Genomic DNA, 14,515 nt, shown 5'->3' with positions numbered 1-14,515 from the left:
ACAGAGCGGGCGAGACAGGGGAGAGAAGACAGACAGACAGGAGGGCAGCGTGGAGAGAGACAGAGAGAGGGCGGTGAACAGGGGCCGAGCCAACAGTACAAACCCAACAGCAATGGGAAGCAGTGGGGCGGCAGGATGGGGGGAGCCCGCGTTCCAGAACGACAGGCACAGGATCCGGGAGGTGGATGAGGCTCCTGGCCAGCGTGAAGCCTGCGGGGTGGTTTTGGCTCGGGAGAGGACAGCAGGCTTAGGGGGAGTGAGGAAAGGCAGGATCTGAGTGCGTGGGGAGGAGAGAGGGGGACGCTGCGGCGGGCAGGCCAACACGGCCAGCCGGGGATGCCCACCTCAGCGGATGCAGCGGCCTCTCGTCTTGCACCCACGGCCAGCCGGAGCCAGGGCACAGCTGTCCCCCTGCAGCCCTGACCCCACTGTCCCGGAGCCTGGGCAGCCTGCTACTGGGCAGCGGACGCACAAGGGGGCTCCGGGAGGGAGGCCGGACTCTTACTTTTCAGCCTTCCTAGATGCTGGGTGGGCCGGGGGGTGCTCAGTTCCACGCTCAGCAGGTCAGGAGGATCCATGGGGTTTCCCAGATACAGTCTGTGGGAGGACGACCGGGTCAGACGGTGGGGCTGGGGGAGGCACGTGGAGCGGCCCCAGGGGGAGGAGATGCCCGGGGCCAGGCCGAGACCAGAACCCTGAGTGCACGCAGAGAACCACCTGAGCCAAGCCCCGCCAAGAACCTGGGTCGGGAGCCCAGGACCCCCAACTCACGGCAGCTCCCTGAAGACTACACGGGCCGGGAGCTGTGGGGAGGGCAGAGACGGAGCTCCTGACCCCGACCCCTGCAACTGCCGCGGCGCCCCAACCCACGCCTGGCCGTCACCTGCCCACACGTGCTCTTCTGACCCACCGGGCCCAGAGGCATCAGGCCGCACCACGCCGTCGGGGGCGCAGGAGGCCCCTCTTTCCCCCGCCAGGCAGAAGGGGGGCTGGGCCACCTGGCTTGCTCCCCGGTCACCCTCCCAGCCCCCGTGCGGACTGTCAGGCCCTGGCACTTAGGCCCGGGGCTGAGGAAAGCCTGGAGGACCGGGCTGGGCTGGCCGCAGCACGCCAGGAGCGGGCCAGAGGGCCTCTACACAGCTCACCCCTTCCCTCAGGCTCGTGCTGGCTCCTGGGACGTAGGAGGCAGCGGCTGCTCTCCCAGGCTCCGCGTTGGGGGGCGAGGGCGAGGGCGAGGGGGACGGCCTGCCTCCCTGTGCCCCAGAAGCCAGAGCAGGAAGGGCTGCCGGGAGCCCCCGCTGCCAGCAAGGAGGCATGAAGCGGACGCTCGCTCAGGAGCTGCCGGGAGGCTCGCTGGGGCAGGGTACCCGGGAAGGGACTACTTCTCTTCCTGTGTCCTCCGGATGCCCCCCCAGGGACCTCCTCCTTTCACTTAAAGGACACTGAGCCCCCCCGGGGCCCCCCAAGTGCAGAGTGAGCAGGCAAGCAGGGCAGCTGCCAAACCTTCCCTCTGGAGTCTCCCCACAGGGAGCTCTTTGTCTACGCCCCCCTCCCCAGGACACAGCGGCGTGTCCCCTGGGCCTGTGTGCACCCCCAGGGCTTGACCCAGGAGGCTGGGTCTCCAGGACCGTGCGGGGTAAGCAGGGCCACTACCGCCCCAACACCAGGGAGCGTGACACAGGCGTTCCTGCTGAAGCCCTTCCAAAGGTGGTTCCGAGACAGGTGGGGTGGCACCAACCATCCTTGGGCTCCCGACACCGCCCCCCCCTTGAGCCTGCAGGGACGGCTTCTGGGGGCTGCAGACTCTGGCGCCACAGGCCACAGCCCACCCCGGCGCACTCACTCGTCAATCTTGTCGGGGAAGCCCCAGCAGTGGCGGGGGTCGCTGTCGCCATGTCCCGTGTGGATGAAGCTGTTCTGCAGCGGCTGACTGATGTCCTGGGCCGACAGGCCAGCCACGGAGGTCACCACGTTGCGAGGGAAGGGCCCCACACACAGCGTCCGCGTGTTCTGGCCGCGCCACCAGTAGTTCTCCGCCCTGCCCAACAGAGACCACGCGGTGAGCACCAGTGCGCTGGGGCGGCCCCAGGGCGTGGGACCCTCTCCAAACCCAGCTGCCTCCAGCCTCGCTGCCGCCTGGCCACCTCGGCACAAGGGGACCGGAGGGCGTACGGCCCGACACCAGGGTGGTCTGAGTGCAGGGCCCGGCTGGCCGCACACACCTTACCCTCAGATACCGAGGGGGGTCCCACAGTTTTTTCTACAGTTTACAGATCAGGAAACGGGTTCCAACAAGCGACCAGGCTTGCCCGGAGTTCCCAGACACATCGCAGCAGACCCAGGATCAAATTCTGTCGTTAGTCTGCAAGCCGGCTCCCTTCCTACCGAGCCCCTCACCTCCCTCCTCCTGGCAAGGCCTGGACCCCCAGCCTCTGGCCACCGGGCCCTGCTCCTCAGCCCAGGATCCAGGCATCCCGAGCTGGAGACGCCAAAGCAGCACGACGGCCTTGCACTAGTGGCCTCGCAGCCAAGCCCTCCGGCCACACTCGCCGTGGGCACGCAGCCCCTGGTGCATTTGGGAGCGCTCGGAGCAAGCCACGCCTTCCCATCACTTCTGTGTGTCCAGGGCCCTTCACAACCTCCGGGCAGGGGTGTGGGACACCTGCCCTTATGCCTGTCCATCTCCCGGGGAACTCTTGTCTTAAATACGGGGTCTGGAAGCGGCCTAGCTTCCCAGTACAGCCGAACCACGGGAGCTCCTGCTCCTCACTCTGATCTCAGACACGAAAGCTCTGCTAATGTAGCCTAAGCCCGGGTCTGGGGTGGGGGCCGGGGCAGGAAGGGGCCCCCCGGACACTCTGAGTGGCAGGCTGCAGCTCCTGCATCTGCGCTGGGGTCGCCCACAGCTGACCACACGGGCAGGGTCTGAGCCGAGGCAGAGGCGGTGCTGGCCTCACGCCGCCGTGGTGGGCGTGCACACACCCGGCCAACCCCCGGCCGCATGCCCCGAGCGCCGAGGGGCCCCTCCAAACTGCAGCCGGGCTGCAGGGGCCGAGGGGGGATGGAGGCCGAGCTCCTGGATCCTCGTCCGTGAGGGGACGAGGCCCCCGGGAGCGGCATGACCTCCCACTGCCTGCCGTGGAGACCGCAAGTGGAAGCCCACGAGCACAGCAGCGCTCGGGAAGCCAAGGGGGTGGGGGGTGAGCCGGGAGCCCGGCCTCCCCATACAGAGCCGCTGACCAGCCCCCCGGGGTGGGAAGGGCGGGAGGCGAGGGAAGAAGGCAGGACGACACCCAGGGAGGGACGGCGCCCACCGCGAACGGCAGGGCCACTCCGAGGCGAGACGTCGCGGGACACTGCGGCCCAGGGCTGGCTGGGGCTGCCGTGCTCCCCTGAAGCAGGACGAAGGCGGGCGCCCGCCGCCGGGGACCCCGCCCCTGCCGCCCCGCTGCCCCCCCTCCCCACTGGCTCCCTGGGTTCTGCGTGGCCCTCCGGGGACCCTCTCGGACACCCCCGGGCCGGACGGCGGACTCTGCCCTCCACACCCCCTCCGACGTGCTCGCCAACCTGGCTGAGCGGCAGCGGAGGCGGCCGGCGGGTCCAGAGATCGGGCCCGCATCCAAGGCCGGGGCCGCCCCGTGACCACGTCCTCCCTGTGGACCCTGAGCAAGGCCACGCTGGCAGGTCACTGCCTCCACTCCTTCCCCGAGCACAGCCGCAGCGTCATGCTGGCTCCTCCGGACACGCTTCAGAGAGGACAGAGGCCAAGCCACCTCCCTTTACTACAGGTGCGGCCGAGGCAAGAGCCCCGGGACTGCCTGCGGGAGTCCCGACGTCATTTCCCACCAACACTTTGCTACTGGGGAGGGGGAGTTGGGGGTTCAGGGCACGTGTAAGGGGGAGACACTCATAGGGCGCCCAGGGGCTCCGCAGTGGAGCAGCTGCCTTCGGCCCAGGGTGTCACCCCAGGGTCCTGGGATCGAGTCCCGCGTCGGGGTCCCTGCAGGGAGCCTGCTTCTCCCTCGGCCTGGGTCTCTGCCTCTCTCTCTGCATCTCTCATGAATAAATAAATAAAATCTTAAAAAAAAAAAAAAAAAAAGAGAGGGGGGACACTCTTGGGAATCACATCCCAAGCACACTCGGAAGCAGCATCCTCCCGACCAGGCTCAAACGTATCTCCTGAGACGGCCGATGCCGCCCTGCACCACCTGCCTAGCCCCCGAGGTGGGGGTGGGGGGACCAGGTGCCAGCGGCTCAGAAAGGCCTGAGGCTACCCTTGCCACCTGGCCTGCACTGGCCACACCCGCTCCCCCTCCACAAAAAGGCCAGAGTGTCCACAGCAAAGGGAGAGTCGGGCCCACCGAGGGCAGACACCACGACGCGGACAAGTCCCTGGGGGAAGAGAAAAGGACCCGCGTCTCCAGCACGGACTTTCTATTTCCTGCGGCCCCGTCAGTGGCCTGGGACAGGCAAGAGGTGGGCGGTACCTGGGAAACTGAGGTCTGGGCTGAGAATTGCCTAAGGCTGGCCCTGCTCTATCGGGGACCGGCTTCTGGAAATTTCAGCGCCCTGTCCCCGTCCCGGCCCACGGCGGTCCAGTCCAGAAGTGGCTGGTAAATGTTGCTTAGACATTCTGCTCAAGACACTGCCCCACTCACTTCTGAGTGACCCGGGCGGCCCCTGGTTTTAAGGGACAACACGGGCCCTTGCTTCCCCCCCACCTACCACTGGAAGCAGAGGCTCCGGGGATCAGGCCAGGCCAAGGCCCCGAGGAAGGATTTCAAATCCTCAGTCTCCTTTCTCTGGTTCTCTAAGAACAGAGCATGAAAATGCTGCCGGCTGCCCCAGCTTCCAAGTCAGACCCCCTGGAAAAGACCAGTTCGTCATCCATCCCTCCATCCAGACGCCGAGTCACAAGCCCCAGGCAACATCGAGCTGTCCTCTCTGCCCGGTGCCCGGTACCCTGAGAGGCACTGAGCCTCCAGAACCAGCCAGAGCCGGGGGCCAAGGGGTCCCAGACTCGACCTGGAAACAACGCCAGCACCTCTGAAGCAAGAGGAGCACAGGGCCAGTGGAGGAGCAGAAACAGAGCGGCGAGCCAGGCTGGGGAGACGGAGAAGCAGAGACGCACACGCAGGAGCCAGACCCAAGAGACCGTGAACAGAGCCCGTCCACCGGAGGCGGGGAGACCGTGAGCCAAACACACACAGAGACGTCTGGGTGCTGAGGAAACAGGGGCCCCGCACCCAGGCCCACCCCCAGGCCTCACCGGCCGCCGCGGCCTCTGCCCCTCAGCTCCCCCCTCCGAGCAGCTCCAGGAACGCGAGCGGGCGCCGTGGCCCACGCCGGCCCTGGCCCCCGAGGAGGAGCCCAGCGAGCCCACACTGGCAAGGCGGCCGCGGAGCCAGCAGCTGGGGCCAACGGGAGCCCGGGACGCCGGGGCGGGGCACGGTGCCTCCAGAGGAGTGGCTCCCCCGGGGCCCCACCTGCACCCAGGCCACCAGCTCCAGACACACGCCCCCGAACCAAGAAGCAACTGAGTCACTCCCTGGGGAACCCTGGGGCCCCACTGACAGCAAGGGACGGGCGGAGGTAAAAATCTGGGGCCATGGGGCATGAGCGGGGAGGCGCAGAGCTCGGGCTCCTGGCCGTGGGCACGGATACAGGCCCAGCCTCGGGCTTACGGGCCCGTGTGCGCCCCCCTCCAGGCAGGCCTCCGCTCTCATCTTCCTCTTTCCAGAAGGCTCCCGAGAGCCATGCCTACGGTCCCGTCTGGCGCCTCAGCCCCAGACCCACAGACTATCTTCCTCCCTGACCCCTGTGCCTCTCTCCTCCTGGAAGCTGTTGGCTTCTCTCCCCCACCACTAACTCCCCAAACCGCTACCCCCGCACCCGACCGAGATGTCATTCGCGCTCCCAGATCCGGGGCCCAGAGTCTAGGGGGCCCCGTGCTGGGGCCACAGCGAGGGCAGGTCACGTGTCTGCAGGACCGCAGGGGCTCCGGGCCTCCCCCATCACCCTGACTCACCCAGAAGCTCCCCAACGGACGCCCGCGAGGCAGAGGATTTCACTAAAAGCCCCAGGCCCCTCGACCTGAGGTCTAAGCACAACGGGCTGTGTGGGAAGTGACCCCCAGCCCCAGCCCCCACCCCGCCCGGCTCTGAGTCACAGGAGCAGGGGCACCGGGGATTTCCTCCGCCTTGCGCCTCTTCCTGGTCCTCTGGGCTCACCCCTACCCCAAAGGCACCTCAAGCCTGCCCTGCCCCAACCAGTTCCTCAGCCGCCCTGGGGATCAGATAACAGAGGGTGGGGTGGGGGTGGTGGGCCTCCTCGGCAGAAGGCCCTGAGCAGGGGCCCCAGGTGGGAGCCATGAGTCAGGAGATGCCGCTGGAGGCAGAGACAGACACCCAGGTGTTGGGGGGGGGGGGGGGGGGAGTCAGGAACAGAGGGCCCGGCATGGGGATGGGGCGGAGGAGCCCAGGGGGCACCCCAGCGGAGGTCGGAGTGGGGAGGGGGCCCCGGGATGGGGACGGGGGCTCAAAGGGAGGGCAGAGGCTGCTTTGGGGGCTACTGCTAGGCACTGGGGGGCAGTCAGGGCCCCTGTCCTGGGAGGAGGCGGGAAGGGGAGGGGAGGGGAGGGGAGGGGACGGGGAGAGGAGGAGAGGAACGTTCAGGAGCTCCAGAGTCCCTGGTGGTGGCCCTGGGGCCAAGCCGAGCCACTTCCTACGCGTCACCCCAACGGCAGTTTGGCTCCGACCCACACAGCCAGAGCCGAGCCGAGTGGGAAAAGGGTGAAGGAGGTGGTGCTGTGCAGGGAAACTCTGAGCCCGACAGTGAGGCGAGGCCGGCCCGTCCTTCCCCGCCGCCCAGCGCTGTGAGCCGTGGCCCTCCACCCGCAGCCCGCACCCCTCAAGGCCCTGCAGGCCCGGCCCCGTGCTCCCTACCTTCCCTCGATGACGGTGATGACGTCGTTCATCTGGATGTGCAGCTTGTCTGGTTCCTCAAAGTCCTGAAGGGCACGCATGTCGGTGGGCTGGGCCTGGGGGCAGAGCGGGGTCAGTGCCCACCCTGGGACTGAGCCCCCGCATGGGCACCCCAGCCCCGGGCACAGACCTGCCCTCACCTCCAGCAGGAAGTCCCGCAGAGCCACGAACGTGGGTCTGTCCTCTGGCTTGTGGGCCCAGCACTGGACCATGACGTTGTAGACATCCTGGGGGCAGTCCTCCGGCCGCGGGAGACGCTCCCCCTCCTTGTCAATCTTATGCAGAATCTGGCGGTGGGGCGGTGCAGTTGGAGCACAAGCAGGGCACCCAGCCCGTCACTCCCCACCTTCCCTCAGGCCCATGGAACAACGGGAGCTGTGGGCCGCCGTGCCTGCACCCCGAAGAAAAGCTGTGTCGGGGAGCCCAGCCCCGGGCCTCCGGTGGGGGCCTCTGGAGAGGTGGCCGCGGCAAGGGAGCAGAGCGCGAGCGAGCCTGGGGCGGCCCCGGCCGGAGCACTGCGGGCCCCTCTCTTGGCTCAGCGGCTCGAGAGGTCATGAGACGCGGGGCATGGGGGACAGGGATTCCAGCCAACGGGAGCCAGTTCCAACGGGCCGGGTGGGAGCCAGGAAGCAAGTCAATCCCCGCCCGGCACGTCGGGAGCACATCTCCGGCCCCTCACCTGACTGCCATTGAGGCCGATCCAGGGCTCCTGGCCGTAGGTGAACATCTCCCACAACGTCACTCCAAACATCCAGGTGTCACTGGCGTGGGAGAAGGTGCGCGTCTTCAGGCTCTCAGGGGCACACCTGGCAAAGGCAGGGGTCAAACAGAAGGCCTCTCAGAGCACAGCCACCCCCATCAGCCCGACGGTCACAGAGCAGCCGCTCAGCACATCGCAGCCCTGTGCGCCAGGCTCAACGGTAGGTGTTGGTGACACACGTGAACAGGGACAGGACTTACTGACTATGGGATGCACAGACTCGGAGGACATCATCTACGCTCCTGTCTTTATTCCCATGGAGCCCGGGCGGGAGGAGGGTGACGTGTGCAGGTCAGGGAAGCAGTCGGGGGAGAGGTCAGAGGCTCCAGAAATTGGTGAGGGGGAGGAGAGGGGATAACATCTCAGGCTGTTTTCTAATTGTGGTGGGAGGATGACGATTTCCGGATTTGGGGCAGGATCCTGGGATTTGGGTCATTTCAGCAGGAAGGTGTGGGTGGGAGATTTGGACAGGGTTTGGGGAAGAACTGACATGGATGGAAACCGTTTACACTGGCTTCACCCAAATACCCCACACTCCCTGTGGGACCCCCTTTTGGGTGAGCCAGAGAAATGCCCCCAGTGCAGCGGAGCCGGCAAAGGGGTGTCCCTGGGTGGGCCAAGGTGCGGAGTGACAGGGAAGCTGACCTGACCGAGAACCAGACTCTCTCCTGGGACTGGAGAGCCGGCCTGGCCACTCAGGTGGGGGGCGAGGGGGAGACGCTGCCCAGGGACAGTCACTCAAGACCCGCAAGCCCGGTGTTCCTCATCTGGGAAACCTAACAACGATCTGCTGGCTTCATGCTGCCGTAAGGGGACTCTATGGTTTACCACTCAAACCAGGATGCTTGGGTATGAAGGGGGTGCTATCAATGACCCCAGAACAACACAATCCGGAACGTGTAGTCACCCTACGTAAACGATCGACTGTGAGCGGGGCTGTGTATCCTAGGTTAGGAGGATTTTCCGGCAAGAACACGACCTACTCGTCGCACCCCAGAGCGAGGAGACCACACACCCCCTCGGGTGCCTCCAGAACCAGTGGATCATGACGGTCTCACACCAGGGCCGGGGCCAGGGCAGGGCCAGGTACCACCCTGGTGAGGTGAATGTCCCTGGTCAGCCTACAGGCCCTGACGTGGTCTGGCCCTGCCCGCAGCTAGCTCTACCTGGAACATACTTGCCCACCAGTGTGCCTGCCTAACTTCTGATAAAGTCTGGTATTTGGGGAGCTGACTATGACAGAGTCCTCCTGGGCAGTCTTTCTGGGCCCCCACGGCACTCATCCCTGTGCATCTCAGTACCTGGCACCCGGGCCCAGAGAATTCCCCCGGGCGGATGAGTGAATGGACTACACACAAGAAGGGTCCCCGGGCCCAGGAAAGACAGAGGCTACTATGGGAACCGAAGCCCCGGAAACTCTGAGGCTGGGTGTGCAGGGACCGGGGCGGGGGGGGGGGGGGGGGGCAGGCCCCGTGAGCCAGCAGCACCTGTCCCTCACCAGGCAAAGGGCACCTTGCGATGCTCTTGCATGACATAGTGGTCGTCATTCTGGGGTAGCGCACGCATCAACCCGAAGTCCCCGATCTTGACCAGGTCACGGGTGGCCAACAGCAGATTTCGGGCAGCCAGGTCACGGTGAATAAAGCGCTTGGACTCCAGGTAGCCCATGCCCTCCGCCACCTGCACAGCGTAGCGGCTCAGAGTGCCCAGGAGGAAGTGGCCCTGGTGCTTGCGCAGCCGGTCCAACAACGATCCTAGCGGCGCCAGCTCCGTCACCTGGGGCCATGGAGGAGGCAGGAGGAGTAAGTGCCACCGAGCCCTGCCCCTCCCTCAGTGCCCCATGCTGGGCTCCCAGTCCCTCTCCTGAAGGCCTGAGCCTGCCCTCTGGGGACCTCTAGGACTTCTACAGCCTTCCCCAGCCTCTCCCCATCCAGGTCGCACGGGAACCCGAGGCTCAGAGAGAAGCAACCCACAGAGGCTCAGATTAGAAATTCTAAAAACGAAACTCTAGGGCCGGCCCCTCCTATGAGTGCAACCCTCTGCCAAGGAGCACAAACAAAACCCAAAGATGGACTTGGGCTCCGGAGGACAGAGCACCAGGTTAGGCCCCGAGGAGCCGCTTTGCCACAGCAGGTGGAGGACCAGGGCCCCCTTCACCTGGACGGAGCGCGAACACAGCACCGACAGGGGGACGGGCCCCTCTGGGGGCGCAGAGACCCCACCTGAGCACCCACCCGCTGCCCGCAGGGCTCACCATCTTCATGGGCGGCGTGAGCACCACCCCATAGAGGCGAATGAGGTTGCGATGGTCAAGCGAGTGCATGGCGTTGACCTCCCGGATGAAGTCGTCCATGGCCTCTGGCTGGCTCAGCACGTCAGGCTTCAGGCACTTCACAGCCACACTCATCTGCCCGCCGCAGGGATGGGGATGGGGATGGGGATGGGGGGGAGGAGTCAGGACAGACCTCAGGCCCCAACACTCTGAGCCCACCTGCTCCCCCTCCAACTCAGTCCTAATAGCCCTGCCCCGGGGCTGCTGGTCTGGGCGGGTGAACGTGCCCCGGGGGCCTGCGGCCTGGCCTGGGCCCCCCTTCCGGGCGGGTGGGGAACGCCCAGGTTAAACAGCAGCCATCACTGTGATGACAGACGTTCAAATGTCGTCGTAAAAGTGGAATACTGAAAATGTTGTAAATATAATGCCAAAAAACGAATGTACGGCGGCAGGCGGCAGAAATCCCCGTAGTGCTTCCCTCGGAGGAAGAGGAGACTAGGGGGAAGGGGCAAGAGCTCCCTCCTGGGGATGCGGGCGGGTCCTGCCTCCCATCCCTGCTTACACTGCTCCGCGCGGGTGTAAAAATGCACGAAGCCGAAATACTAACTGTGCTTCCTCTGAGTCGTGGGATTACAAACGCTTTTTCCTTATTTTTAAAAACAATTTCCAAACCTTTGTAATAATTATTTTTATAACTGAAGAGAGTCAGACCCGTCTAGTTAACCTGAGCGTGGCGTCCAGAGCAAGCCCCCCTCGAACTGCGTCCAGCCCCGTCCACATCCCGGCAGAGGGGGGCACCTGCCAGAGTACCTGAAGAGGCCTGTCCCTCTGCCACACCCCACAGGACCCAGAAAGCTCACCGTCTTCCCCGAGGGGGCATCCCACTCGCCCCTGCGCACCACGCCAAAGGAGCCATCTCCTAGCTTCTCGAATAGATGCAGGTCCTTTTCCCCAATGAGGCAGGTGAGGCTCTGTAGGGGCCCCTCCCCTGCTGGGCCCCCCGGGGTGGGTGAGGTCTTCCGGAAGGTGCTCTGAGAGTGATGAGGGGGGAACTCAGCCTCCAGTCGCTTTCCACTGAACACCTGTTTGAAGGCAGCCAGGGGCTAGATGGAAGCCGGAGGCCCCGGGGCCGGTCCTCAGTCCTGCCCCGCAGGGTCGTCCGCTAGGCCTCCAGAGAGCTCCTGGCGTGGCCAAACTGCCAGGGTGCAGACTGGCTGGAGGCCCACCCCTCCTCCAGACCACACCCTCAAATGGCAACCCCCAGTCTCAGTGTGGCCTCAGGGTGTGGGCCAGAAATGGCCTGACAGCCGTGCAGCTTGTGACGCCTGTGACCCCACGCCCAGCTGTGGGGCCAGGGGGAGCCCAAAGCCACTCTAGACCCATCCTCTGCACCACCTGTCCCCCCGTCCCCCTGCCCAGCACAGACTCTGGCCCCCAACCCAAGCAGATGGGCAGGAGCCCGAGGGGCCCTCCGCAAACACCTCCCTTTCCATATTTAGCCCTGGCCCCTTCTCTGGGTTGCCCATTTGGCGCTGTCCGTCTCCACCCTCCCTGGGGAGCTGACTGCCCTTCATCCTGCCAGGGGGAGAGGATAATTTGAGCCTGAGGTTGGACTGTGAATGTGTGTGCTGGCGGGGCTGGCGGGGGGGTTGGGGGGGCGGTGTGTGTGCAGATGAAGCAAGGCCTTGCTGGGCCAGGGCCTGGGAAGACAGCTGGGCGGCTGGAGGGGCGCCGAGAGCTGTGAAAGGAAGACTGGAGGGGACTCTGCAGCCCAGGCTGTGGAGGGAAGGGGCCCAAGGCCAGGGGACAGGAGGCCCTCAGGAGTGGAGGTGGCCCCATGGGTCGGACTCGGCCACCCCCACTGGGGCATCCGGGCCTTGGCCTCAGACTGCAGACTCCGTCCGCTTGGGCCTCTGCCCCGCACAGGTTGGCAGAGCTGATCTGCACAGGGCAGGGGGTGTCTCCAAGCCAAGGGCCCCTTCTAGCCACCGCTCTGCCCTCCTCTCCGTAACTGAGCTCCCTTATGTCTGCGAGAAGTGCTCGGCTGACAAGGCCCTCACAGCCTTTATCTCGAGGGACCCTCTCCACTGCCTCGTGAGGTGAGCTGGCCAAGTGCCCCCGGCCTTCTACCTGAAGACAGGCCTCAGGTCTGGAGAGGTTCACTGACTGACCCCAAGGCCTCCTGGGTGGTGGATCCGCGATCCCTGAATCCCAGTGCAACCCCTGAATCCCGGGGCGCTGCACGGCTCTTCCCTCCTGCCTTCACCCCCCCAACAAACCCATCCTTCCTAAAACCTGGGCAAGGGACCAGGACAGTGTCCCCAGAAAAGGCCACAGGCTCCCAAGAGACAGCCCCTTTGCCAGATCACAGCCAGGAAATCTCGGCTGCCCAATCCCAGTCCAGCTGTTCTGCCGTAACGCACCCCCCACCCCAGCCTTGAGGCCAGGAGTGGGGAGGGAAGGCCCTGGCTGGTTCACTTCCTCTTGCATTGTCTTCCAGACAATGGGCAAAGTTCCACTGAGTCAGACCAGGGACTCACCACTCCACGGACCCAAATTAGGGCAAAGGGGGGGTGGCGGGGCAGGCTTGGGGAAGGAAGCTGTCAGCAGGCCAGAGGTCCAGAGAAACCCCCTGAGGACCAGGGATTGGGCGGGGCGGGGAGGGGGGGAGCGAGGCAAAGATGTCCTGGGTCCAGACAGTCCGCACCATGCTGCCCTGGACACTGGCCCCAACAGTCAGACAGGGCACGGGCTCAAGTTACGGTGCACTTGTCAAAGAGCGCCTGCACCGCAGGAGGGGACACGAAGCCATCGTGGCACACGGGCTACTCACGTGCCATCTCTGGTGGGTACAAGAACCAGGCGGTTCTACAAGCACCCTGCCCAGGGAGACCCCCGGAGGAGGGAGGTCTGTACCAGGTACAGATGACACCCGCCTGGGAATGGAGGAGTTTCCTAGGCCTGACCTCAGAGGGAGGCCTGTGAGGCTGCCCGCCCCACTTGCTCCTCGTCCACGCACCTTGCTCATCCAAGACTTGCGTTTGCACATGGCCTTTCTCCTCTTCACAGCCTCCCACAACCGCCGCTGACCTGCGGGGAAAGAAGGGGTTCCGATGTTGTTAAGGCAGCTCACGTCCCCCAGAGAAGCCACCTGCCTGCATGCTTCCTTGGTCCCCCGGGGTGGGTCCGGCACTAAATACTGCCCAGCACAATGACACCAAGGAAACACCATTCCAACCAACCAGGGGCCACAGCTAACGGTCACGGCATTCCACTTCCAGGCAGTGGTTCTTGAACTAGATGGAGGTGTTTAACCACCAAAACTGAACAGCAGTGATCTTTTTCCAACTCAAAAAAAAAAAAAAAAAAAATCAAGGTAATGGATAGAATTTGCTCAGCTGTTTTTTTTTTTTTCTCCCATAAAATTCTATTACGTGCCTGGCATCAGATACCAACTATCCAAGCCCAACTAGCCTATGTCGATGTCTGATTTAGCAGGTTATTACTTATTTAGCTATTATAAGCTGACTGTGTGAACAAATTTCTAACGCTCTACATGGAATACCATGGCTTCTAGATGTTACGATCAGTACTTTTAGGATAAATACGTGGAAAAGAAAGGAGTTCAACTTCTACGGCAGACCTTGGTGCATGGGAAACAGAATGAGTTCAGTTTACGGCAGATCTTTGTGAGAAAGAGACAGATGAAGGGCAAATTGGCAAACCATCCGAGGGTGTTCATACAGATCTCTGGATGCTGACCCCCTGGTGTTGAGAATGGTGAACAGAGCAAACTCACTTCCAGTTTATGGCAGAGGAGAGATGGAGGAAACCCATCCTACAAATGTCTGAACAAACCAAAAAGGGGTGTATGTTTAATCCTGAGTATCCAGAGCTCGAAGACTTCACTCTCCTTAAACTCCAGTTCACCTTTACAACTGCCAGCTGTTCTCATGCACTCACTGTGTGCAGCATGTACTGATGCCCCTCCACCCCACCTTGGGGGTTCCTGGACAGGCAGCGAGAGTTCTCAGCTGTGCCACCCCATGGAATGAGGAGGAGGGCTCTTCTATGCGGTGGGCAATCCTGAGGATAGAGGAGGTAGATGGTCAGTGGGGAAGCAACAAGCACGGCCAACGTCCCCACCTACCAGGCCGGCCCATGCCAATCTTCTCCAGGTCCTCATTCTTGACATACTCAAAGTGGGACAGGCGGGTAACATTGAGGTCATCGCGGAGCCGCAGGAAGTACTGTTGCAGCTGCACCTCGGACAGCAGCTCCAGCAGCCAGCCTGTGCCCTCCTCCGGCTGCATGCTGCTGCTGCCCAGCCTCTGTGGGGAGGAAGAAAGGCTCAGGGACTAAGGGGTGCAGGCAGGTAGTGAGGGACTCTGCCCTGAGTGCCCTGGCCTCACCCACATCCTACTAAGCTGCTTCAACGAACCCAAATCACTTTCTTGTTTCCCCCCAAACAGCCGTAGAGGATGGCCTGTACCCCTGTGC

At 64.0% G+C, this 14,515-nt stretch overlaps 1 protein-coding gene across 18 annotated transcripts in view; it reads right to left on the bottom strand.

Moving 5' to 3' along the window:
• TNK2 (tyrosine kinase non receptor 2) overlaps positions 1 to 14,515 on the bottom strand; it is a 43,111-nt gene that overhangs the window by 3,883 nt on the left and 24,713 nt on the right. For 15 of the 18 annotated variants that reach the window (XM_077884121.1, XM_077884132.1, XM_077884118.1 and 12 more), the window contains 10 exons: positions 14,166 to 14,346; positions 13,035 to 13,105; positions 10,876 to 11,097; positions 9,998 to 10,150; positions 9,242 to 9,519; positions 7,663 to 7,789; positions 7,124 to 7,270; positions 6,945 to 7,039; positions 1,844 to 2,038; positions 506 to 597 (listed from right to left, as the gene is read on the bottom strand). In XM_077884121.1, coding sequence (XP_077740247.1) covers positions 506 to 597; positions 1,844 to 2,038; positions 6,945 to 7,039; positions 7,124 to 7,270; positions 7,663 to 7,789; positions 9,242 to 9,519; positions 9,998 to 10,150; positions 10,876 to 11,097; positions 13,035 to 13,105; positions 14,166 to 14,328 — 1,543 coding nt within the window. In that variant the 5' untranslated portion in view covers positions 14,329 to 14,346. Of the gene's footprint in view, positions 1 to 505; positions 598 to 1,843; positions 2,039 to 6,944; positions 7,040 to 7,123; positions 7,271 to 7,662; positions 7,790 to 9,241; positions 9,520 to 9,997; positions 10,151 to 10,875; positions 11,098 to 13,034; positions 13,106 to 13,257; positions 13,304 to 13,978; positions 14,102 to 14,165; positions 14,347 to 14,515 lie in introns of those variants that run through there. The other 3 variants (XM_077884129.1, XM_077884131.1, XM_077884130.1) reach the window with 3 other exon arrangements.

Source organism: Canis aureus, chromosome 35, assembly GCF_053574225.1.
Source record: "Canis aureus isolate CA01 chromosome 35, VMU_Caureus_v.1.0, whole genome shotgun sequence".
Lineage (NCBI taxonomy): Eukaryota > Metazoa > Chordata > Mammalia > Carnivora > Canidae > Canis > Canis aureus.
Note: the sequence above shows the minus strand (reverse complement) of the source record. Positions and strands in the feature narration are given on the sequence as shown.